Source organism: Cryptomeria japonica, chromosome 10 (assembly GCF_030272615.1).
Source record: "Cryptomeria japonica chromosome 10, Sugi_1.0, whole genome shotgun sequence".
NCBI classification, from domain to species: domain Eukaryota; kingdom Viridiplantae; phylum Streptophyta; class Pinopsida; order Cupressales; family Cupressaceae; genus Cryptomeria; species Cryptomeria japonica.
Genome location: NC_081414.1, coordinates 243,719,241 through 243,745,788, shown reverse-complemented (window position 1 = coordinate 243,745,788; position 26,548 = coordinate 243,719,241). Strand labels below are relative to the sequence as shown.

The following is a 26,548-nucleotide window of genomic DNA, read 5'->3' as shown; positions in this document are numbered from 1 at the left end:
AATTGGATAGCTGTGATTTATATCAACAAGAGCTTAATACACAATTCAAATAGGAATGTTATCATTGATGTTACACATTTATATAATCTCCATGTAATTCAGGTTACAGTGACCAAAGGATTTGATCAATATTACATGGTAAATCATATACTGGACAACCATGTTTGAAGATGTATCAACATACCTGAGAGAAGATGATGAGTAAGAAAGGCAGTGATATTAAGGAGAAAGTCAAACTAAAGTCAGCAAATGCAGTGTATCATGGATAAAGCAATGAGGTAGCACTTATCAAAAGAATCTAAAAGCAATAATGGCAGCGATTACCAAAATGGTGGCAATCAAGATAAACAAAGTATTGAATAATATATGAGTGCAGACCTCTCTGAAATAATTACATATTACTTTGTGCCTTAAAAGAATTACAAATAAATTATTTATGGGGCCCACCTCCTCATGCTAGAGCCCCCACTAAAAGACAATATTTATGGGGCTCACCTCTTATTGTTAGAGCCCCCACTAAAGACAAATTAATCCTACGTAAAAGGATAATAAGGAAGTGACTTAAAGACAGCAATATTAATGAAGACGGTGATTATATCAATGAACCAAGACAAAGACTGATTCCACACATTATAGTTGACTCAGCATGAGATGGTGGTTGAGTCATTAAGTAGCAACAGTCAGTTGATTTCATACAGCGATCCAATAAGCAATTAAAATAAGACAATGTTAATAGCATAAGAACTCCATTATGGGACATGAATGCAAATGAAGGTTCAATGCGAGTGGTTGACAAAGTATATCCTAGAAACTCATGAGAAAATAAATACAAGGCAGCGATTATCCAAAGGGTGCGATTGAAGTATATTGTGTTTGTTTAAAAAGAGTAAGTATTAAAGGAAGATGTGACTATTAGAAAGGTACGAGTTAATTACTAATAAAAGTTTGAAATAATAATTAATGTCCTCATCCAAGGGGTACGATGTGTTAAGATAAAAAGTAAAGTGTTGTGTTTTGGTTGAAAAGTTGTGACTGCTTTGTAAAGGAAAATGTCTCTTGAAGATAAGAAGACATAAGAGGACGATTGGTCAGATGTGAGAAATATGAGTAGTGTATAATTCTGCAATTTTACTTTGGATAGGAGAGTTTTTAGATATATTTTGTCTGGTGTGAAGTGTGAAGCGAGAATTGTGAAGATAAGAAATAAAAGAAAAATCCTTGTGGAGTGATGTGTGTAATGAAATTTTATTAAAATAAAAGTGGGATTTCAGGAGCAGATCGAATGTGGAATACGTGTGGAGTATAGGAACAAAAGAATATATTTTAGAAAGTGGATGTGCGATAAGGAAGAAATGAGTGTGGTTTTATAGAAGGAATATATCTCATAAGTACCAGCAGTCTCATGTGTAGAGAAAAGATTATTTGAAGGAAGAATAAAAATTGGATAATGAAAATTCCCTTTTGAGACAGATTTATTGAAGAAGATATAAGTGGTGTGTGCAATGAAGATAAAAGTTTATACACTGAGGTCAGTTGAAAAGAAGATTGTCAAAGCAGACTACACACATATATGGTGAAGTCTTGTCGCAGATTTAAGAAGGGATAGTGATCAGTTTTGACAGATTTATGGAAGATTTCATAGCAGATTTGAAAAGACTTTATAGCAGTTTTATGGAAGACTTTAGAGAAGATTTGTGGAAGACTTCATAGCAGATTTGAGGAAGATATTTTAGTAGATTTGTGAAAAGAGTTACAGTAATAAAGTGTGGATCCATCATCCGTTGTAGTAGCAACATTCAGAAGGTGGAAACAAAATTCAAATTTGGGAGTTGGTGCTTCCAATGGGTTGGTGCTCACAAACAAACTTAGGGGTTGGTGCCTACAAACATTGTAAAAGAACTATATCAAAGCATTAATTTGCCGTGGTTTTTTTCCCATTTGGGTTTCCACGCAAATCATCGTTTTCTTATGTGTGCATAATTGTTAAAAGTTAGTGTATGATGCTATCATGACTGATAAAGTTTAAATTGGTAAAATTTGTTGTTATATTGATTCACCCCCCCCTCTTAGTATAACCATGTGCTCTTCACCTTTATCATGGTTGATATTCCTTGCATGGATTCCAATTTCAATGACCTCTTTGAGCTTTCTCTTAAAGAAGTTATCTTTTATAGCAAGGACTTGAGTCACCTCCAAGTAGATGTGTTTGGAATGGAATTAGTTTTCTACCATGGTAGATTTGACGGCTTGGTCATGCCTTAAATTAGCATAATGCTCTTTGATCTTCATGCTAATAGAACACCTTATCTCACCCATGTAGGGGATCCTATAGGAACACTCAATCTTATAAACCCTAGATTGGAGGTGGACGTCTGTAGGGTCTTTGGTCTAGGGCATATGACTTTCAAATGAAGAATGGGGCTTGAAGGCACATTTGAGGTCCTTTCTCCTGAATATTTTTGATACTTTATTAGAGATGCCTTCAATGCAAGGAAGGTCGGTGATTGGGATTTCGGTTAGGTCAATAACTTTTGGTTTAGGATTATAAAAGGACCTAGCTTTCTTGAATTCTCTAACAATGTGTTTGTTTCAAATAACCATTATAGATCCAAAAGGTTCTTGTAGCTAGCTAGAGTTTAAGGTACTATACTATCCCCCTTAATTTTTTTCAATTATTTTAGTTTACAATCAACACTTTAAAGTGAAATGTACGACCATTTGGTTGGCAATTTTCAAACTTTAAAGTGCCCTTCTCCTAAGTCGTAGGTTCGGTCTTTCAAGTGGAAGTGCGTGATTCCTTGTTTGGGCGATTGGAGTCTCTCAATATGTGTTAAATCGCCGAATTTTTACAACACCCCCAACTCCTTGATGAAATTCGAGCCCTTAAGTGAAAATATGCGATTTCATTTTAGCGACTTCCTCTTTGACTTGCACAATCGGTATTTTATTGGCTTCAAATACCCCTCCTCTGATATGAAATTCGGGCATTCACATTAAATGGTGCGATTTTGTTTTACCAAGTTTAATGCCCCATATCATTGAATGAAACTCGGGCTTTACAGGAGAAATGTGCGACCTTTACTAAGCTCTAGTTTTCGACCAAATGAGGATTTTCGGCTCATAAGCTTAGACTGCGAACCTAGGCTTTTGAAATTTTCGGCTCTTGTGGCCCAATCGCGCGACTCGCGCGACTTGGATCTCTTTTGTTTATTTTCGGTATGATTGGACTTCTTGCGCGAATATGTCTTGCTCTCCTTTTCGGCCTATGAGACCATTTTGATAGACTTGTGCGAGCTAGGGTTTCATTTTCGACTTGAAAGGAGACCCTAAGCGATTTGTGTTGTTCTTGCCAATTTCGAATTGAAAGCTGGTTTTGCGCGTTTAAGTGATTTTCGGCTTGACAAGCCGATTTTTGAAAGCTAAGTCATTTTCGCCCTACAAGGCCTTTTTGTGCGAATTTTGACTACTTAGCCAATTTTATGAATTTTTAATTGCTTCTCTCCTTTTGGCCTGAAAGCCGACTTTGCCAACTTAGGTGCCCTTCTGAGTTTTCGGCCTACTAGCTGATTTTGCACGATTTGGGAAGTTTTCAGCTATATTGCATGAATTTGAAGCTTTTGAAACTTTTTCGGCATAAAAGGTCATTTGATGAGCTTACTTCAATTTCGTGATTACTCCCTCCAAAATGAGGATCCTGGTGATTGCAGGTGCTCTAAATGAAAATGTTCAAACTTTAAGGTGCACACGACCCATACTCAACGCATTACTGGCCATGAAAGGCTTTGACAAGCTCAACCATTACAGTATTTTCCTCTCTTTTTCACCAAGGCAATGGGGTCCCTTGTCAAAGACGGGGATGGGGTGCAAAATGCACAACAGGCTCCCCTATAATGAACAATGTCCTACAGAAATGGTGAGTACTTGAAGACAAAACATTGTCCAATGCCTACAAACAACATTTCTCCCCTTGGGAAGAAGTTAAACCAAGTACAAATACAGGAATGCTTCCCATTTTGGATAGGAATTAGGAAGTGGAATCCAAATGTAGGATGGTGATGCCTTTGAAATCTGTTCATATGTCGCCAAGACCTTGGAAGATGATGCCACAAACCAATCAGGTACATGCCCAATCATAATAGGAGGCGACAAACAAGGAACCAATAGAAACTGACCTTGAACAAGCTCCAGAGACAAAGATGAAGTGACAACACTGGTGCCACAAATATCCTCAAATAGAATAGATGCCTCTAAAAAATGAATAGGAGTCTCCAAGAACAAATAAGCCTCCACATACTCGTGATCAAACTCAACCAAGGAATGTGACAAAGCAAGTGAATGAGGAAACTCATCAATATCAATCTCCAAAGATGAATCATCAAAGAGGAGATAAATCCCATCATGTATGTCTCCCAAATTTGAAATATGAGAGTCCACAAACAATGAACCAATGTTTGACAAATATGAATCCGAATTAGGAAGACAAATAGATACCTCTTGTGTTGACTCATTGGAATCACCGACAAAAGATGAATGTGTGATCTCTCCTGGAGAAGGAGCTGCAGGATGAGTCTTTGGATCATCATAATACTCAAGTGCTGCAGCATATTCAAACTCCTCTAAGGTATCATCATCAAAGGGAATATTGTCAACATCATCAAGTGGAAGAAGGCAATTTGAAGCAAGAGCATTTGGGAATGGAGGAACATGTGGATATCTAAAAATCTCTCAAATAATGGTCCAAACTGTGCATGGGCATTGAATACCTTGAAACATGGGGTAGATATCATGGATGAATCTTTGATTGATGCTACAAACAATCTACCCTATGATATGGCCATTCTTATTACCCCAAATTGATTGCTTCTATTTTGTCTTTGGCTTAGGAATGAGTCCATAAAGATGAGGCAAGAGATTAAGCCATCTACAATGTGTGATGATTCCTTTTGCCCATGACTCATAATTATTCTTAGTCAAAGTGATAATAGAAGTATTAGCATCTCTCTCTCTATTATGTTATATATTTTGAAAAATTCATATATATATGTATATAACGTTGTCTCCTCGTCGTGCCCAAAAAACGACCCTTGGATTGCTATCCCCGAAACGTGTCCCATGTTCTCTCCCATCCTTGTCCCCAAAATGCTATGGAACTTAGGTGCATACCTATGCGTTTGATTGGTTTCAAGTTTAGTTAGATCTTAAGGAGCTTCCCTGTAATGTCCCCTTCTCAGCCAGCGTCAACCGATCAAGGTTAGTCTATCACTAGTTCCTCGTAGACTAACAAGATGGATAGAGGAACCATTTAGGGTTGGTTTTCTCATTTTTAGACAGCATATCTGAGTGGTTCAAGAGATATTATGTCATTATTTGATGATATTAGAAAAGGTTGCTAAGTTTAATCAATATTTAGCTTATTTAAGACTCCTTGAAAGTACATATTATGATATGATTCTAAAGAGTATGGCATCCCAAGAGAGAGAAAGTGTAGCTTATTGCATTTTGTGGTTATTTGTACTATTACAAATGGTATTAAAGTTGACTTTGAAAGTCAGAATTATTAAATTATGAAAATCGCTTTATAATAAAGTCATTGGAAATAATAAAGGATGAATTTGATTCAATGTGCATGCTACCTTATTTGGGACTATTATGTCATAAAGTGAAATATTAGAGAAAATAAAAGTAAATAAAGTCATAAGTTTGGCACTAGAGGAAACCTTAATTAGGGCTTACCTTTTGGGAGACTATTTAAAAGCAACTTGGAGTTCATTTTGAACGTCTTGGTGAAATATTTTCTTACTTTGGCCTCTTGAGAGGGGCTTGTTTGAACCCTAGGGTTTAGAGTTGCTTGTGGGGACAAAAAATCCTTAGGTAAACATACTTGCAGTTGTGAGAGAGCAACCTAGAGTGTGCGAGGAGATCCTATTTGCAGCGATTTCATTTGGTCTTCAAAGAAATCAGTTTTGAAATGATTTTTTGGTTGTGGCTGAGTGAGGTGTCTTCTTGGTAAGACGACCCCTTATTGGGCACATTCAGAGCAAGGAAAAGCCATTACCCTTGTTGTTTGGTATTGGTTGTTTAAGTTTTTCACCACTGATAAAGATAGAGGCAGTTTTGTTGATAGTTTCGAAGCTTTTTTGGATTTTTAATCAGATTTTTGAGTGAGGTGCTTGCTTGTGAGGCCGAACCCTCTTGGACAGTTTTGGAGCTTAAGGAAAGCATTACAACCGCTATTTAGTGTTGTTACCGGTCAATTTCATCTTCTATAGTGGAAAGGGCAGTTTTGATTGCTTGATTCAAGGGATTTTAGGGGTTTGTGGAGTAATTCTCTGATTCAGCTACCTACTTGTCTAGCCGACTGAAAGATGCCAACCAAATTTTTCCCACAATCTGATATGTTTTCTGAGTCTGTTTTCTTTGGCCAACAATTGAAGTTTTAAGTTTTGAAGAGATGTTTGCAGTGTTTGATGTTTAATATGGTTTTTGCTTGAGATTTTTGCTATGATGAAAGAAAACTAATGCAAGCAAATATAGTAATTGACTGAAATAAATAACCAGCATCTAAATTTTATTATCAGCAACCAACAAATCAATAGAAATCACTATAAATAATATCCAAAGCCGAAATTGGCCTACTGGGGGTCCAAAGCTTGCCCAAGACGCCTCCTTTATTTGACTAAATTTAGAAGAATGCTGGTGGTAATGTTCAATAACTGAGGTAGAAGCTCCACACCACTTATTTGACTCTAAAATGAATTACCAAAATCAAATATAGCAGAAATAAGAAGACCCAAATAGAAATTCCAAATGTTGCCAGGCAAATCCTCTAAAATTGGTCGATTTTCCTCATATAAATGCTGGTGCAGCTCTCACCAGAGAAACGGGACTCGCCCAGACTTGGCGAGTCCGAGTCCGAGTCAGGCCTGTCGAGTCCCAGGGGCTCGGACTCGCCGAGCTGGTGAGTTTGGCCCAAACTCGCCAAACTCGGTGAGTCCCGAGCCCTGGACTCGGCTGGCGTGGCCATACTTTAAAACACAAAAAAAAATTAGTTTGCAAAGTTTTTTGGCCCAAACTCACCAGCTCGGCGAGTCCCGGGCCTTGGACTCGGCTGGCGTGGGCATACTTTAAAAAACAAAAAAAAATTAGTTTGCAAAGTTTTTTTAGATCCGTTTTTTTATGTTAATTGTCTTCTAGCCCTAAAAGTGACTTTCATTTCATTCACTTGCAAAAAAAGGAAGAGTAAAGTGAGTTGGGAAGAAAAACAAGGGTGCATAGAAGAAAAACCAGCAAGGAGGAAGCTCAAGTTTTCTTCAATTTGTCACATTGGAGCTGCATTGTGTTTCGATTTGGTGCATCAAGAGTTGGATAGGAAGAGTTTGCAGCTCATTTCAAGCTTGTTGTAAGAGGTAAGATTATTTTTTTGAACATTATTTTGTTTGTTGTATGCAAAAATTCCATTTTCTATTCATTTATTTTGAAAGTTTTACATTTTCTTGTATGCAAGATCTTTTGTATGTTTGTAATTTGTATGTAGCATGTAGTATGTAGTTGTACCATGTAGGGTTGTATGTAGGGTTTGTAAATTTTTTTTTAAAAATTGTAGGGTTTGTCACTTTAGTTTTTTTGAATGTATGTATTAATTTTATTTTGTATTTGTAATGTTTTATTGCAGCAAACTTCACTTTATTATTTGCCTCAACTTCAAGTTTCACAAAACTATCCTAAAATGTCTACTTCAGCTTCTAGACCCCCCATGAGAAAGGACCTTGCTTGGAAATATCATGAGGATTTTCTAGGGCAAGGAAAGGGGCAAACAAAACGTATGTTTTGCAAAACAATATTCCATGGAGGTATATATAGGCTGAAATACCATATTGCTGGTGTGCGTGGACATGATGCCGAACCATGCCTAAAAGCAGTCCCTGAGGCCGTACGTGATTGTTATGTAATGGTTGAGGAGATTGAAAGAAAAAAGAAACAAAAGGAGGATCGAGCGGCCATTGGGAGAGAGACAGTTTTAGGAAGAGGGACACAGTTAGGTTGTGTTGGAGGCCCTTCTTCCTTACCCCCATATCGTCCCACTCAGTTTGCTACTGCTGGTGCTTCCGTTTCTGCTTCTGCTTCTATAAGTGGCAGTGCCACCGCCACTTCTCATGCTCCTACCACTAGTAGTTGTAGTGGGAATGTTACCATTGGACCTAGGATTCGTAAATCTAGGTTGGATTCCTTCTTTGTGCCTCGCACTACTCTTGGGTCCCAACCGTCGCTTGAGGGCATGGGTTGGAACAAGGAGGTCCATGATGCTGCTAAAATGGCAGTTGGCAGGTTTTGGAGCTACAACTGTATTCCATTCTTTGTAGCCAGGTGAATGTTTTACTAACTTTTATGTTTGATAACTTTGATTGTTTTAATTTTTATACTTAACTTATCTCATTGAATTTTTATACTTAACTTATCTCATTGAGTTTCTTTGCGACAGGTCTCCTTATTGGTAACAAATGGTTGATGCCATTACCATATGCCGGGCGGGGTTCAAAGCCCCTAGTGAGAGTGATTTGAGGGGACCCATTTTGTCTCAAATGGTGGATGATGTGAAAAAGGATTTAGATGAACAACGCCACATATGGAGCACTAAAGGTTGCACCATCATGACTGATGGTTGGACGGATAGGAGAAATAGAACTCTCCTTAATTTTCTTGTTTCTTCTGCAGGTGATTGATTAATTTTAGTTTCATATAGTCTTTAATTTTTTATTTTTTATCTAATGGTTTATTGAATAATCATTGACCTAGCTTAATTTTTTTATTTCAGGGGGCATCGTTTTCATCAAGTCCATTGATGCCTCCGCCCATTGCAAGAATGCCACCTACCTATGTGAGCAGATAGAGGAGGTGATTGAAGATGTGGGTGAGGAGAACGTGGTACAGGTGGTGACCGACAATGCAGCAAATTATGTTGCTGCAGGTAAACTTTTGATTACAAACTAATTTTGTTTGCAAATTAATTACTATCTTGTAGTTTGTACTTTGTACCTCCATTAATTACAATTTACAATGCAACAAATTATGTTGCTGCAGGTAGACTATTGATGGAGAGGCACCCATCTATAGTTTGGACTCCATGTGCTGCTCATTGCATTGACCTCATGTTGGAGGATATTGGAAAAATCCCATGGGTCAAGAAATGTGTAGAAAGGGCAAGAAATGTTTGCAAATTTGTATATAATCATTCATGGGTGTTGGCTCTTATGAGACAATACACAGAGCAGAAGGAGTTGCATCGTCTAGGAATCACAAGATTTGCCACAAACTTCCTCACATTGCAATCCATGCTTAGGTCTAAGTCTGCCTTGAGAGACGTATGATTGTTGTTGAGGAGTGGTCTTCCTCATCCTATGCTACCACCCCCGCAGGGATAGATATGGCAGACTGCATTTTTGATGAGCAAGGCTTTTGGGTCCCTTGTGATGAGATAGTGATGGTAATTTTTTTATAAATTCTACAATTTAACTTCATGTTTTATAACTTATTATATGTATTCTCTTATTTGCTCATTTTTCTAAATTACACAATATTTTCAATTTTGCAGTTTGTTAAGCCCTTGGTGGTTTTGTTGCGAGTTGCGGATGGAGATAAGCCCACAATGGGCTATATATATGAGGGCATGGATAGGGCGAAGGAGGCCATCAGATTCGTCTATGGAGCAGATGAGAGCAAGTATGGTCCCATTTGGGAGATCATTGATAGGAGATGGCATCATCAGCTTCATAGGCCCATCCATGCGGCAGCCTATTATCTGAATCCGGCATTCCGTTTTATCCCTTCTTTCAAGGCTGATGTGGAGGTCCTTAATGGGCTATATGCAATCATGGAGAAGATGGGACCTGCTGGTACTTCTCAGATAGACCTTTTTCGAGAGCTATAGATGTTCTCAGATGCACAAGGGGAGACCTTCTCTTGTCCTGTCGCCAAAGACGGTAGGACAACTATGATGCCAGGTAAAAATAAATTGTAAGGCTTAATTTTAGTTTTATTCAATACTATATTGTAACTTGTTAAATGAGTTCATGAGTGAGATTGATTTTTTTTTTTTCTCATTTCAAACTCAGATCATTGGTGGAACTTTTTTGGCCCAGAGACACCAAATATTCAGAAGTTGGCCATTCGCATCTTGAGCCAACCATGCAGTGCATCAGGTTGTGAGTGCAATTGGAGTATGTTTGAGCACATACACTCCAAGAGGCGCAATAGATTATCTGTGGAGAAGATGAATGATCTCGTCGTTGTTCACTACAACCTCTGCCTAAGAATGAGAAAGAATGCAGTAGTTGACATGTCTCCTATCATTCTAGATGAGGTTGATCTTGAAGCAGAGTGGGCCAATGAGAATCAGACAGCTCCTGGGACTCCTACAGCTGTATTTAGTGATGATGACATTGATTGGATTGACCAGGTAGATATAGAGGTTGAGGTTGTAGCCATGGCAGAGGAGGAGCAGAGAGCACGAGCAGAGACAGGAAATACTGAGACTCAGCTGTTCCTAATGTTGGCGAGCATGACACAGTTGTTCCTGATGTTGGTGAGCATGGCATGGTGTCACGGGGAGCGACAATGGCTACTGAATCATCCAGGACCTACTTTAAACGCCTTCGCAGGGGGCCAGGGCGAGATGGTGCACGGCCCTCTGAGCCATAGGCTTGTACACTTGTAGTTGTATTTAGTATTTACTATTTACCTTTGGTATTTGTATGAAACATTTGATGATCATCATATGATGACATGGATTTTTTATTCCATGAGTTTTGTAATATTGTATACATTTGACAATATTTATATATCTATGTTTGTTATTTTCTTCAGCTACAATTTGCGTTTATGCTTATGTGATTGATGTATACTTGTGTATGTAATCAAATGAGCCAAGTTTGATGATGTTTTTGTGTCTTTAAGGTGTATTCAATAAAGGGTGTCTGAAACAAGTTTTAAATCTTTAAAAATCTCTAAAATTCTTGAGTTTTTCACTTTCCCGAGTCCAGCCGAGTCTGGAGCCAAGTCTGACGCCGAGTCCCGAGTCCGAGTCCGAGCCGAGCTGGATTAACCACAAATCTGCTTTTATTAATCCCTGATAATGAAATCTGAGCACAAACTTCAATGCCAAACCCTCACATTTATTTTATTTTCTCACCCAAGCATGGGGAATGGTATGGCCCAGCTAGGGAAGGTACGGCCAACCACCAAAAGCAATAAATCACTGTTTTCTGCCAAATAAGCCGCCCAGATCTGTATATCAGACCCTATCTATACTGCTGCAGCTGAGGAAATAATGAATTTGACCCTTTTTGGCAAGATATAAGCAATTCTAGCAAATCGGTAGGTAGAATTTGATAGGGATTTCGTCCTATCTTGAAGAATTCTGAGGTTTCCATCCCAAATTCTCCTTCCAGCACTCCTGCAAATCGTTGCAGACCTGAAACAACTCTTTTCTTAAAACAATCAATAATAATAATGCGAAATTGCTTTCCCCAAAATGTTTTTAATCATCCCAAGGCCTAATCGTACCACTTGGAGGCATCTTTAATGATTCCAAAGGAATCTTTCTTTCTTCCAAAAGCCACGCCCAACCTTGGATATGCACTTTATGAAATCTTAAAACATTTTAGAATGTTATATGCCTCTTGGGGGATGTGCAAGGTGGGCCCAAATGCTCACTTAAGCAAACACTTAATATCAAGTGCTTTTATAAAGTTACTTTAAAGTTTTTTTTTCTAATTCAGCAAAAAGTAACTTTATCATTACTTTATAATAAATATTATAAAGTAGATGTATTGATCCATCCAAATCAAATAAATGACTAAGTATAAGCCCCCAAAGATGGAAAATATCACCTCCTAACCAATTAATTTGCCTGCGGAGGTGGCTAACAGGCAAACTCTCCCTCCAGAATGGAACTAGGGAGAAGGGGACATTACAGTCCTCCCTTCTTGGGATTGCCTGTCCTCAAGCAACTAAAGAGTCGGATGCTGCAAAATCATATCTCCTTCCCAAGTGGAATCCTCTATGGGCAAAGCCTTCCATCTAACCAAGTATTCCCTGATTACTCTATTCCATAAATTCCTCACGTTTTTCTAGGATCTCGACTGGTACCATAACCAACTTCCCTTCCTCATCCAAGTGTGGTAACACTGTAGAAGCCATTGTGCCCTGTCCAATTGCGTTCTTGAGGCAAGATACATGGAAGACGTTATGAATTTTTCTCTCTAGTGATAGCTCAATCTCATATGCCACTTCCTTAACTCTCCTCAATACACAGTACGGTCCATAAAATCGGGGCTTGAGTTTCTCTGCCCCACTCATCTTCAAAGAACTTTGCCAGTAAGGTTGGAGGTGCAGGAACACCATATCTCCAACCTCAAATGACCTCTCAATCCTATGGCGATCAGCGTATAGCTTCTGCTGATTTTGGGCTCTCTAAATGTTCTCCTTAAGTGCCTTAAGAATGTCTTGGCTCTCCTGAAGCCAATCCTGTGCCAATGGTGCTCTACTATCTCCAAGTGCCAAATCCATGAATGTCATAGCATCATAACCATATGGTGCACAAAAAGGAGACATATCAATAGACATATGATGTGTTGTGTTGTAGCAAAACTCTCCCAAATACAACAAACAAACCCATGTACGTTGTTGTCCTGACACATAGTTGCCTAAATACCCCTCAATCCACTTATTCACAATCTCAGTTTGTCTGAGGGTGTCAGTCGGTGTTGGGTGTCAACTCTGTGCTAGTGAGTTTAAACAATTCCTGTGTAATGTTCCCCACTGTTGTGACATATTCACACATCGCCCCATTGCAAATGGTGACCCATACTTTTTTTCTTTCTGGGGTTTGTTTTCTAGGTTTTTAGGGTTTTGTCTATTAGCCTTTGCATGCCGAGTGGTGCCAAAGGGATCACTAAGATAGGAGGCTCTGTTTGAGCCAGGGTGAGTCCACGGGGCCCCAGAATTAGGGTTTCTTTGAAAGTCTTCCTTAGGACAAAGTTTTGCTCTTGTTGCTAATTGTGTCTTGTTTGAGGAGGTCAATGAAGCTTGGTGAGTGAATATCCTCTTTGAAGGTCTGAGTTAGGTCAAGTTGGTGAGTGATGAAGTCTGGAATGTCATCCTGATCTTCAAATTTCCTGAAATTTGGCTGTTTGGAATGTCATCCTGATCCTGAAATTTGACTAAGTCTGGAAAATTGAAGAATCCTCCAAAAACTAGATTTTGCATTATAACTCCTGGAGGTCCGAAACCACTCTCAAACATCCTGACAGTATATATGGAATATAACTTAAAGTATAAGAAATGTTATATTCCATATATGAATCCTGACAGAGAGACCAAAATGTCAAATTTCGCTCCTGACCCTTCCAAAGGGTCCAAAGCGAATTTCAATTTCGCTCTTAACCCTTCCAAAGGGTCCAGAGCGAAATTGTCCATAAGACATTCTACTTTGATCCAAACTTAGAACTAACTCATTCCTAGGCATTATTGAGGGCAAAACACTTGTTTGGAGTGAAGAAATGTGAGAGATGAAGTCAAGATTTGAGCCTAAAAGAAATTTTGCTCCTGACCCTTCCAAAGGGTCCAGCGCGAAATTATTAGAAGACACCTTTTTTCCTCCTTGTTTGCACTGAAAACCTTGTTCCTTGGTCATGGTGGAGGTTTTGACATGTTCTTGCCTTAGGAAGTGAATGAAAGCATCAAAATGTGAAGATTTTGTCCAAAATCAAGGATTTCGCTCCTGACCTTATTAAAGGGTCCAAGGTGAAATTCTTGCAAACACCTATTTTTCCCCTAGAGGAGGTCAGGTCCTTGGTCGTTATGGCGTGGATGGAAGTTAGATAACATGTCTTTTCCTTTTGAGGTGGTTTGGAGTTGGAGAAATGAAGAATCAAGCCTAGAACATGATTTTCGTTCCCGACCCTTCCAAAGGGTCCAGAGCGAAAATCTCCATGGACCTCATTGTCTTGTTTGGCCAAGTTCTTAGTGTCCAGGGCATGTTGGAAGAAAGATGGACATATTCTTGCCTTGGGGAATGATTGAGAGCAATAAAAGGTGGAGATTTTGTCCTAGAGGGGGAAATTCGCTCCTGACCCTTCCAAAGGGTCCAGAGCGAAATTCCCCAAAACCTCCCTTTTTTCTCAATTTTGTGCCAAGTTAAGTGTGGGTTACGGTGAATTAAGATGGGAAATGTATGTAGGCATGAATTTTACTTGTTCGTGATCTTCAAACTTGAAGGAATTGAGCAAAAACTAGGATTTTGCTCCTCACCCTTCCAAAGGGTCCAGAGCGAAATTCTTAAAATCGCCTATTTTCCCTTCAAAGCAAGTCAAGTCTTTGGTTTTTATGGCTTGGATGGGTGTGAGGTGGCGTGACCTTGCCTTCGAAGATGAATTGAAGTGAGAGGAATGAAGGAATAAGCTCAAAATAAGAAATTCGCTCCTGACCCTTCCAAAGGGTCTAGAGCGAAATTCCTTAAAACTACCTTTTCCTTTCATTTTTATGCCAGGCTAAGCCTAGACCAAGGTGGGAGAAGTTGGGAGATGCCCCTAGGATTTCCCTTGAATGGATTGTTGCCTCCAGAAATGAAGTTTTTAAGCTTGGACAAGGATTTCGCTCCTGACCCTTCCAAAGGGTCCAGGGCGAAATCCTAAATAGGTCCTGTCCCTGGCTATGATTTTGAGCGAAATTCTCCTTATTAGCCATTTTTGAGGCCAAGTAAGTGTTGTCAAGTTGAGAAAAGGATTCAAATGGAGAATCAAGTAATATCAAAGTGAAAGAAATGGAGTTGAGTGAGGGAAAACAAGCAAAGGGAGAAATTCGCTCTTGACCCTTCCAAAGGGTCCAGAGTGAAATTCTCCAAATCAACCATTTTCTCGTTGAGTGAAGCCAAAGCATTGATTCCTATGGCATGGTTGAAGGTGGAGTGAGGTATTCTTGCCTTGTTAGGTGAATTGAAGTGAAGGAAGTCGAGAAATAAGTCTAAAGCTTGAATTTCGCTCCTGACCCTTCCAAAGGGTCCATAGCGAAATTCTCAATTTCACCTAACTTGCCCATAACCAAGGTCAGGACATGGATCCCTAGGCTTTGGAGAAGAGAAAACTAAGCATATGCTTGCCTTGGGAGGAATTTTGGAGTAAAGGAGTGATAGAATTGTCCTGGAATGCAAATTTCGCTCCTGACCTTTCCAAAGGGTCCAGGGCGAAATCCCTTATAGGTCCTGTCCTTGGGAAGGATCTCAAGATAACTTCATTTTGATAACTCTTGTTGATGTTTTAAGGTAAAAAATTCTATGTTGAATGAATTTATTATGTGTCCTTAATCATCCTTGGTTTATTTTGCAGATGGAAGAAGACTAGGCCAGGGCATGGATGATCACTTCCAATCCATCATCATCAAGGACGTTCCATAGGCACAAGGGGAAGACTCAAGATGCTTTGAGGCATTGGATGACTAGGAGTGTTCAAGGAGTTCAAGTTAGCCTCAAGACCTCATTCTACCACAAGATGACAAAGAAAGGCTTTGCCAACACTTCAAGGCGAGGTGTACTTCCGGAGAAGGATGACTTGACAGTCAGGAAACCTCATCAGACACATGGGAGTCAAAGAAAGGCACACCGTTCATCAAGCTCATTAAAGACAGAGGAGGATCAACCAAGGCCAATGCAAGGGTACGTTGAAGAAACAGATAGTTTCAGAAGAGTTAATCAAAGTTAACTTTTCAGCATCATCAAATAAATATTAAAAGAGGAACGAGCAAGTACTAGACAAGGTGGCATCCCAGTCACCATTCCTCCAGTCGGATTGGTCCACCTCAGCATGACCAGATTCAATGTACCTAATTTACTGGAGGCGGCACAAACTTTGATGTACTTACCCTCGCTTCCTATTGGTCCTCACTCCTGGAATGTAATCCTAGCCATTGATTCTATGTCAATCAAGAGCCATATGTTTGTAAAGGGTTCTCTATATAAAGCCCTCGCTCCTCATTTGTAAAGGTTAATAGTTGGTTGATAGATAATAGTCAGAGATTGATTAATAGAGAATAGATAGTAGAATAGCAAATAGAATAGCAATTAGAGTAGATTAGGAAGAGAAGGCAAGAAATTGTTGCCTTGATTGTAAATGAACCCCCTTTTCATTGAAGATATGGTGAAATGTGTTGTTTCTTTGCAATATGCATGGTCTCTTTTGGAATCTTCATTGTAGATGATAAATGATTAGATTGAATGAAAGAAGTTATTGAATGCACTTGCATGGAATCCCCCTAGTCCAAACCACTAGCTTGTTGCTGACTGTAAGTGTGCCTTGCATGGTCAACTGACATAGAATGAGCTTAATCTCAAGTCGTTACATGTCTATTGTTCATGCATTAACTTGAATGATGATCAATATCTGATGGTATCTGATTTGAATATATTTGAAGCATCCCTTAGAAGATCGCATTGAGTTGGTGTGGAATTGTTCGGCCTGATGGTGAGACCCAGCCCAGTAGGACTCCACCTAGTCATTCATCCATCTTCTTGCATTCTAGGTCTTAGAGTAGACTCTCTAAACTCTGTACCTTTTGCCATTTCTTTATCTTCCAACCAGTAGATAGGACTTGAGTTCCAGTAGATCAGATGCTCAGGCAGTCAAATGTAAGTCCCCTTGTGATTCCAGCAAAATCACATCGTACCACAAAGAGCTTATCCACACATAGAGAACCTACATATCAGAACCTTGAAGTTACTTTGACTGATCCTTTGGTGAGATCTTCAGCAATTGGGAAACTTTATTCAAGAGAGGATAAGGTACCTTTAGGTATTTTATTCTGTGTTTGGTCGTGTACAAAAGACACATCAACACCTACGTCATACGATGCCTTCAGAAAGTACTCGTATGGTGATGGTGATGACCATATGCGTGCTCCTTGTGATGTCCGTACTCCTCCACGTACGGTGATGACCGTACGATTTGCTCCCTTGATGTTCGTACGTTATACCCTCTCTGACCGTACAGTGAGTATTGGGTGAGTGTACGATAATGGTCGTACAATGGATGAATGCTTGTTGGTAGATGTTGTTCTGCCGTACAGGGTGTATGGTAGGGGTACGTACGGTGCGTGAATACTCTCCGAGTTCCGCCCTCAGAGCCCTCCGGATACTTTGTCAATTCGATGTTGCACAGAGGTGTGGAATGAATTATTGTTATGCCAGACACAAGAGACATAGGTGAATATTCGCACATACAAAGAGAAATTATATTGATAAGATTCGGACAACAGATTACACAGACTCCAAACAGAAGCAGAATAGGGTGAGGGATGAATCCCATAGAAACTGTGGATACCAAGTAGGGAGGGTCTTTCACCTCCGAAATGGCAGATAACAGAACTCCAACAGGAATTCGCACAACAAAGAAAAATACCAAATTCACATACCTACAACAATGACTAACTCGGCCATATATATGGGCTCCAAGAAGTTTCCCGAAGGATTACAAACTGGCCGACACCAAAAAGTTTATAACTAACTAATTAATAAAAGGGGCCTGAGATATATTATGAAGTACGGGGTCGTACAATAAATTATTTAAGTTGAGTATTTAATTATATCGAGGACATTACAGTCCTCTTGGCCCAAAAATTGCTTGCCCTCAAGCAATTGCAGAATCCGATGCTCCTCGATCTGTTCATTCTCCCAGAAGATTGCCTCCATCCGTTTGGCCAAAATTTCCCTTATGCGGCCATTGGATATTCCCCTTAGTACCACCTTCTTGCCATCCACTTCGAATGAGAATTCCATCATCTTGAAGCTTTGTGTGTACTGGTCGAGGGTCTCCATCCATTGAATGCCCAAGATGACATCTGTATCATCCAAATCAATAACGAAGAAATCGTTTGTCACTGTGTAGTTTCCCATGGTGATGCTGAGTTGTGGAACTAGATGAGTACATGACAATAGATTTCCTCCCGCTACCTTGACTTCGAACCCCTCATGCTCCTCTGTATGCAAACCCCTCCTGGTGACGAGTGATGAGTTGATAGAGTTGAGAGTGGCCCCACTATCCAACATGACTATGACCCGTTGCCCTTGGAGTGTACCGTGAACCCGAAACACACTGCACTTTGGAGTGCTGGTCAGAGCGACAATGGCACTTCCCCTACGTACTAGTGTGGAAATTCTCTCTACACAATCCATGTTTTCTTTAGCCTCTCCCGTGCTTTGCTGACCATCTTTCTCATTCTCTTCTTTGCTGTCGGACACCACTTCAATGGCTAAGCATCGTTGCCCTGGTCCCCACGGCTCCTTGCAGGTAAAGCAGAGTTTCCTTCTTTTGAGTTCCTGCCTTGTGGCTTCATCTAATGATGGCTTCTTTAGGGCTAGGGGTGGTTTGCCATGCGAGTAACTCTTGGAGGAAGAAGATGAGGTCGCCATGTCATGCGCCTTCTTAATCGCTTCAGAGAGTGTGTTGGGATTGAACCCTTTTACCCAACCCTTCAGTGGTTCCATCAATCAGTCCATGAATAGAACCACCAATCTCCTCTCTGAGATATTTGTTACCAACACGGATTGTCTCTGGAATTCTACAATGTAACTGTCCACAAGCCTAGATTGCTTTAATTGAGCCAGTTCCTTGAAGTTGAGTTCTGGGTCCTTTCCATCAAAACGATCTATAAGCCTCTTCGTGAATTCGGCATATGAAGTTATTTGATCATGGTCGAGGGTGACCAATCCATGATGCCACCATTCGTGAGCGACTCCTTCCAGGTGAAGTGCTGCAAATTTGATAGCTTCATCTTCAGACATCAGGTTGAGTTGGAAGTAGGTATCTGCTTTTTGTACCCAAGCTCGTGTCGAGGTTACTCCAATCCCATCAAAGGATGACAAATTAATCTTACCAACCTTCTGTTTGATATCATAGTTGTAGTAGCCATGACTTTTACTGCTCGAGTATTTCATCCGGAGTTCAACATAATCCCTGAAGGATATGTCTCCCTCAAGATATGCGTCTTTCCAATCTTGATTCAGCTGTTCTTGCAAATCCTAGAAAGTGGCCTCTTGCTCCCTGCGGGGTGCTTCTGTTCTCTGGGGAAATGGCGGCATTAGTGGCCGGAAATGGGAGCGTTGTGGGTTTGACCTTCCAGTGACCGAATTATCGCCATGATCTCCATTTGTTTTACCTACGGCCAATTGTTGCAATGTATCCTCCATGATTTTTTGTTGTTGTTCCCCTCTGATCATTGTTTCATTGAGTTGAGCTTGGCTTCCGGTTAGCTCCTTTAACAGTGCCATAACTTCCTTGGTAGGATCCTGTGGTTCCCCCATTCGATCGGCAGAATGGTACCTCCTTCTGGTGTACACCTGCATCCACTACTCGACAGGCTGGCAAGATCGCTAGCTCTGATACCATTGAAATGTTCCCTACGTTGTATGGTGCCTTCAGAAACTACTCCTCGTACGGTGATGACCGTACGTGTGCTCCTTGTGATGTACGTACTCCTCCACGTACGGTGATGACGGTACGGTTTTCTCCCTTGATGTTCATACAATATACCCTCCCTGACCGTACGACGAGTATTGGGTGAGTGTACGGTAGTGGCAGTACGATGGGTGAATACCTGCCGGTAGATGTTGTTCGTCCATACAGGGTGTATGGTAGGGGTCCGTACGGTGGGTGAATACCTGCCGAGTTCCGCCCTTAGAGCCCTCCGGATATTGTCAGTTCAATGTTGCAGAGGCGTGGAATGAATTATTGTTATGCTAGACACAAGAGACTTAGGTGAAGATTCGCACATACAAAGAGAAATTATATTGATAAGATTTGCACAACAGATTACACAGACTCCAAACAGAAGCAGAATAGGGTAAGGGATGAATCCCACTGAAACTGCGGATACCAAGTAGGGAGGGTTTTTCACCTCCGAAATGGCGGATAACAAAACTCCAACAGGAATTCACACAACAAAGAAAAATACCAAATTCGCATACCTACAACAATGACTAACTCAGCCATATATATGGGCTCCAGGAAGTTTCCCGAAGGATTGCAAACTGGCTGACACCAAAAAGTTTATAACTAACTAGTTAATAAAAGGGGCCCGAGATATATTATGAAGTACGGGCCCGTGCAATAAATTATTTAAGTTGAGTATTTAATTATATCAGGGACATTATATCCTGCCAAAAAGAACTCATGAACCTGTTATCACGGTCACTGACAATGGTCTTTGGAAGACCATGGAGCCGAAATACCTCTCTGAAAAATAGATCAACAACCTGTGAGGATGTATAATCTGCTGCTATGGGAATGAAATGGGCATATTTTGTCAATCTGTCCACAACTACATATATGCAATCTTTCCCTTGTACCTTAGGAAGACCAATGATGAAATCCATCGAAATTGCTGTCCATTTTTATTCCAGAATGGTTAATGGTTGCAGCAGGCCAGCAGGGAATGTATTTTCAGTTTTTCTTTGTTGGCATGTAATACACTCCCGTACATGCTGTAAAACATCATCTTTGATGCCCTTCCAGGAGAACCTCTCTCTAATCTGCCTGTAAGTCTTACTATACCCTTGGTGTCTTGCTACAGGTGTGTCATGAAAAGCATGTAAAATTTGATTTTTCAGTTTACATTCCAGAACCAAATATATTCTCCCCTTATAGAAAATCACATCATCCACAACCATGTACCTGTCATCCCAAATGATCCCATCCATGATTTCACATGCATGCTGATTTTTGGAATATTCAACCAAAAGTTGAGATTTCCAATCAGCTGAAATCTCACTTAGTGAACAGAGGGCAGCAATAGATGGCTTTCTAGATAATGCATTAGCAGCTCCATTCTTTTTTCCCTTGACATATTCAATGTCAAAATCATATGCTTGGGTCTTACTAACCCATTTTTGCTGCCTCTCATTGAGATCTTTTTGTTCTAAAAAGTACATAAGGCCGTTATGATAAGTTTTAACAATGAATTTCCTTCCAACTAAGTACTGTCTAAATTTCGTGAGTGCATGCATAATAGCCAACATTTCTTTATCATATGTAGAATATAATTTCTCATTGTCTTTCAGTTTTCTACTCTCATACACAATAGGATGATGATTTTGCATAAGTATCGCACCCACACCTTCTCCTAAAGCATCACATTCAAGCACAAAAGGTTGGGTGAAATCCGGAAGTGCCAACACAAGACAAGTGCTCATCACCTGCTTGAGCCTATCATACACCCCCCGTGCCTCCTGTGATTAGTTAAGTTGTCTGGAGAGATGTCACTGAGGAGATACAACTCCTCACATCATGACCATTCGATGGCTATTAGACGACGTTCATGTTGCACCAAAGAGGCATCGGAGTTTGTTTTGTATTCTTATTTCATATTAGAAGTGCTCAGAAGATCCTTAGACAGCTGAGTAAGAGGGGGTATCTACCTGCCCCATTACAAGGTGAAAGACACATGAAACAAGAGTAGACTTAGCAGAGAGACAATAGAAAGAGTGATCAGATATCTGAATTTTGATTCTTTTTTCAGAAACATAGTAGTCAATCGCATGTGACAAAGGAATCATTCAAGCACAGGGACCTTATAAATAAAAGATCAAAGACATTCTTGTATCAATTGTCTAAGTGGCGAAACACAACAACATAGAAACTTTTGTCAGACCTCTTATATGTTGGAATTTATGTTTGATTTCATAACCGATTTCTCTTGGAACATTATACTGGAATTTGCAACAGATAAGGAAGGTTGTATTATTGTCTAGTAGAGCATCTCATATTCATTTAAGACTTATTAATTGAGCCTTTGTCTGAAGTTATTATACATTTCCCAGAAAGACCATAAGAATCATAAGCATAATTGTCTCTTTAAATTCAATCCTCTCTCTTTAAAGTTTAAATTCAATAGAAAATGCAGAGAAAATGCTTGTGGCTCGTAAAGGATTAGATAGTTCCTTAAAAATCTAAAGAATAATCAACTTCAAATAAAAGGAATAATGTAATTGTATTATGCTTCCATTTTGAAGAATCTTTTTTCTTTAAAGTTGAATGTGCAGGAGAAAATCTCCCCCCCCCACCCCCCCCGAAAAAAAAAAATTGGAATTTGGGGGTTCAATTTTTCTTGGTTATTTTGTTAATTTATCTAGGCTTATTGTACATCTTCTCGCAAGAAAATACAGAATTATAATATCATATCTGCTTCTAGATTCTGTACAGGGCTTATCAACAAGAGAAGAGGATGAAACATTTATTACTGCAGTGGTCAATAATTTGATTAGGCTTTTAATTAACAGGATATGTTCCACTCCAAAACACAATGGTATGGTTCCCCTATCTCAGTTTTTCTCGCTTCCACATTTATGGGGTTTTGGATGAAGCTTGATCTTCTATATTATAAACTATAAGATTTATGTGACCTGGTGGCCATAGACACTAATTATTGCTAATAGTGTCAGAAATAGAGCTGTGGACACAAACTACACCCAAAACCTATAGTTCTTATGCTATTGGTTGGAGTGCATCCTATGAATTTTAAAGTGAATTACTATTATAATGGTGTCTTTTTTATTTATTTATTTATTTTTTGCAGTGCTTTCCATATGGCATTCATTTCATTTTGTCTCAATCAGAGATCACCCATAGAAAGGTGCAACTGAGTCACTATGCAGATTTTGATTCATTTGAAGGGAATGACATAATTAAATTATATTTTCTTCAATAACATTTTAGAGGAAACTTAAAATAGACATATCTAGCTCCATTTCCTTTAAGAAAAACCAGAAAGCTATTAAGATTTCACCCTTAGATGATTCAGTCTCATGTTAAATCATTTAGGTCATTTAAATGGATAAACAAAGAAAATATTATGTTACATGAATAACAAAAGCCAATGAAAGGAATTACACATGTAGATAATGCTTTCTCTCGTCATCAAGGATTTATGGAATCTTTCTACATTTAACATTCTTAGACACGATCATTCAGTATGGTAAAATTTAAAAGTTAGCTTATAATGCGGATTTATTTTTTGACAAAGGAAATTTACATACATTGAAAATAAAAGTAATTATGACAAATGAGGCAGAGTTATTGTCTTGCCAACCTAATGAGCTCTTAAAAAATCTGCAGGTGATAATACAAAAGTTTCAGTAGCAGGTGTGTTATAACAAGAGAAAATAGCTACATAATGCAAAAGTGCTGTACCATACGATATTAATAGACATTTACCCGCTCCATCTAAATAAAATCCCCCCCCCGTTCATACTGTACAGATAATGCCCCTACTATTCTATGCGTAGCGGGTGGGGCTGACCAGTGAAAGAGTTGTTTTGCCTGACGCCGGCGCTCCCCGGCATCTCCCCCGAGCTGCAGTGTATCTTGTCCCGCTCCTTCACCCCATTGCTGGAGAAGAGAGAGTGTGCAAAGAGATTAATAAAGGGAGTTAAACTATTCACATCAAAAAGACCTTTTTTAAGCAAAGTCGAGAAAACAAGGAGTCTATGGCTTCTTTGGCCCATGGTAAATGTGAGAAAGATAAGTCCAGGCTCCAGCCTTCCTATTGTGGTGGCATCCAAGGATTGAGGGTCACTTGTTCCTTCCAGTTCAGGCCTCACTTTCCCACGATGGCGGAGTACTCTCTGAACAATTGGTGCTGGGCTGGATTTGAAATTTCTACCTGTTCTTGAGTGATCTCAATGATTTGACATGTGGTATTTTCCTAAAGCAGCAGAGAATTGATGCCTCGCCCAGTATTTTCATGATTTTGGATAATGACATTGAGCTTGTTAATGTTAGTATTCATGGCACCAATTATCTCTTGTTTCCTCCCTAACACATCTAGCAACCTTAGAGGGCTGGTTTCCAATAAGGGATTATGGTTATTAGCGACCCTCATGTTGGATGATTGTCATTGACATCAAAGGCAAGTGATGGCAGTATTATTGAAGGATAAAGGGTACCAATTTCATAAGATAAAACTGCAAAATCCTTCCCTTATTGATTGCCTCATCCAAGGGAGTATTTAAATTAAGTTAAATAATTTTTGGAGCCCTCCTCAAATGGGACAACCTCCCTAATAGGGTTGCATTTATTAAAAGCAGGTTAAAATATTTTTAGTGCATTTTATTAATGTGTCCCAAAGAGGGACAAGCTTATGTAGTTAAGTACCCAGCCTTGGGCAAGGAGTGTTAAACTTTAAAAAATATAAATAATAGCTTGCCTTGGCCGACCTACCTTGAGGGGGTGTAACCATTGGTGAAGAGGCATATGAGAGTGTATAAATAAAGGTTTTCTGAAGACTTATTACACAAGAATTTATTGAATATCTTTCCCACTTTAAGAGTAGAAAAAGAGGAGATTTATGAGTAAAAAAATCAGGTATTAAAAGAGGAGATTTATGAGCACAAATCAGACATTAAAAGAGCAGATTTATGAGTAAAAATCAGACATTCTTGGAGCAGATAAAGAGCAGATTTGTTTGAAGATTTAATTCAGATTCATGAGAGCTTATTGAAGATCATATTGCAGATTTGGGAGCAGAGTTTTAAGGAAGACTTTGTTGGAGTAAGCAGATTTTTGAAGGTGATTTAAGGTAGAAGTAAAAAACAAATCATTTAATTTTGAAGGTTGGTGCCTTATACTCTAAGTAATTGGGAGGTTGTAGTGTCCCTAGTGGGGAGTTGTCTATTTGAAGATAAGTAAACATGTGTATTAAATGTGCTATTTATACTAGTAGAAAAGACATGTTATTCTACATTTTCAACAATTAAATGCTCATTGATTGATTGCTAACTATATAAAATGGAAACATTTCTTAGGTTGATTTTACCTTGATTGACCCAACCCTCTATTGAGAACTCTTTCTCAGTTAGGACAACCCAGGTAATATCCGCCTAAGGTCTCTATAGGATCTCTATTAAATGAGTGAACTCATTAATGCTCTCAAAACTTGGCAGAGATCCCACCCCTGTCCAAGCTTCTCTATCTTTGACATGTGCACATGGTTAACCTCTACAATATATATATTGCCTCTAAGAGATTCATTACGAATCTCCCTGGATTCCTGAATTGGAACCATGACATTCAAGGAATGCCCTCTAGTCTCTTTGAGTTCGCTTAAGAGATCTCGATATTCCTGTTATATGTCTCTGCCGAGATCCTCCTTGGTCTCTTGGTACTCTATGGTATACTATTTCTGTAATAATTTTCCCTAGCTACTTCTATACTACCCCTGAAATCATCCTCTATTACTCTTAGAATGATTATATTTGCTTAATGCTATATGCAACTATAATTATAAACTTGTGATTAATAGTGATTCTGGGCAGGATTAAATATTATACAAATGATGGTATCCTAATTGTATGATTGATTCTAGCTCTGCATACCTATGAGGTGTTCAACGTAATTTACCTGTTGGTGTGTTGACTTCTTGCGGAATCTGGAGATTGCATACCCTTTTGTTATTATATTCTGGCGTTTACACCCTTGCATGTCTCCCTCTGCAGTTTATTGGAGATGCAAGGTAGAGGCGTGACCACACACTCCCTGCTTGTCCGCTTGTATGCTGGCTATGCGGTTTACGCGACGTTTCTCCTCCGATACCCCTGGCTAATGGTGATCCCCTTTTCTGCTACGTGCGCTACTCCCTCTTCCTTTTCCACCCCCTCCGCATTTCTTAGACGCATTATTCATAGGCGTCTTGGTGATTCCCTCTGCGGACATGGCTCGGGTCGTGACTTTTGGAAGTCACGTCTTTGGAATAGATCGCTATGTTTGTTTAAATTAAACTAATGCATATTTCCCTTTATTTCCATAGTTCGATTAATGTTTATTTAACATCTTCTTATCCTTTACTATTTGTTCGTTTTATTTCGTTTATATTTTAATATTTGATTATTGTATTATGTATTAGTTATTATTTTTAACGGAATCATGGTTTTACTATTTAATGATATATTATTTAGTATTTGCTTGGTTTACAATAATAATATTTATTATTTATCATTTATTTATAAATAATAATCATTTATTATTATTATTATTTAGTTATTATAATGGCAATTATTATTTAGCATTTACAACTAAAGAGTAGTGATTTATTAATTTATAATAATTTAATTACAATGATCAATGTGTCTTTAAGTGTCGCAATATATTTATAAATTAGGGGTCATTACAGTCCCTCCCTCTTTACTTTGCTTGTCCTCAAGCATTTTAAGAGTCTCTTCCTTCTCCCAAGTAGCATCCTCATTGGGTAGTCCCTTCGATCTGATTAGGACCTCCTTCACTGTCCGATTCCTCAACTTCTTCTCTCTAGTATCAATGATGACTTCTGGTTCTAGGATAAGTTGTCGCTCATCGTCAAGTGGGGGCAATGTTTGACATGGTACAACTTGTTGTCCCAAAACTCTTTTTAATCTGGATACATGAAATACATTGTGAATGCGGCTATCCTTGGGAAGTTCTAATTCATAGGCCACTTCTCCTACCCTCCGTGTTACACGGTATGGTCCATAGAATCG

At 39.2% G+C, this 26,548-nt stretch overlaps 1 protein-coding gene and 1 long non-coding RNA gene across 6 annotated transcripts in view; both read left to right on the top strand.

The window, feature by feature from the left end:
• The window catches only part of LOC131066598 (protein MULTIPOLAR SPINDLE 1), a 279,380-nt gene that overhangs the window by 111,234 nt on the left and 141,598 nt on the right, over window positions 1-26,548 (top strand). For 3 of the 5 annotated variants that reach the window (XR_009359175.1, XM_058001410.2, XM_058001411.2), the window contains exon 7: window positions 22,231-22,344. The exons of the other annotated variants lie outside the window; for them this stretch is intronic. Coding sequence is in view for 2 of the 3 variants with exons in the window: in XM_058001410.2 (XP_057857393.2) it covers window positions 22,231-22,344 (114 nt within the window). In the remaining variant the exon portion in view is untranslated. The remainder of the gene's footprint in view (window positions 1-22,230; window positions 22,345-26,548) is intronic. 5 annotated transcript variants of the gene reach the window in all.
• LOC131859480 (uncharacterized) lies at window positions 8,824-10,494 on the top strand. Its single transcript, XR_009359176.1, has 4 exons — window positions 8,824-8,965; window positions 9,079-9,481; window positions 9,590-9,998; window positions 10,110-10,494. It is a non-coding gene; the product is annotated as an uncharacterized LOC131859480 (long non-coding RNA).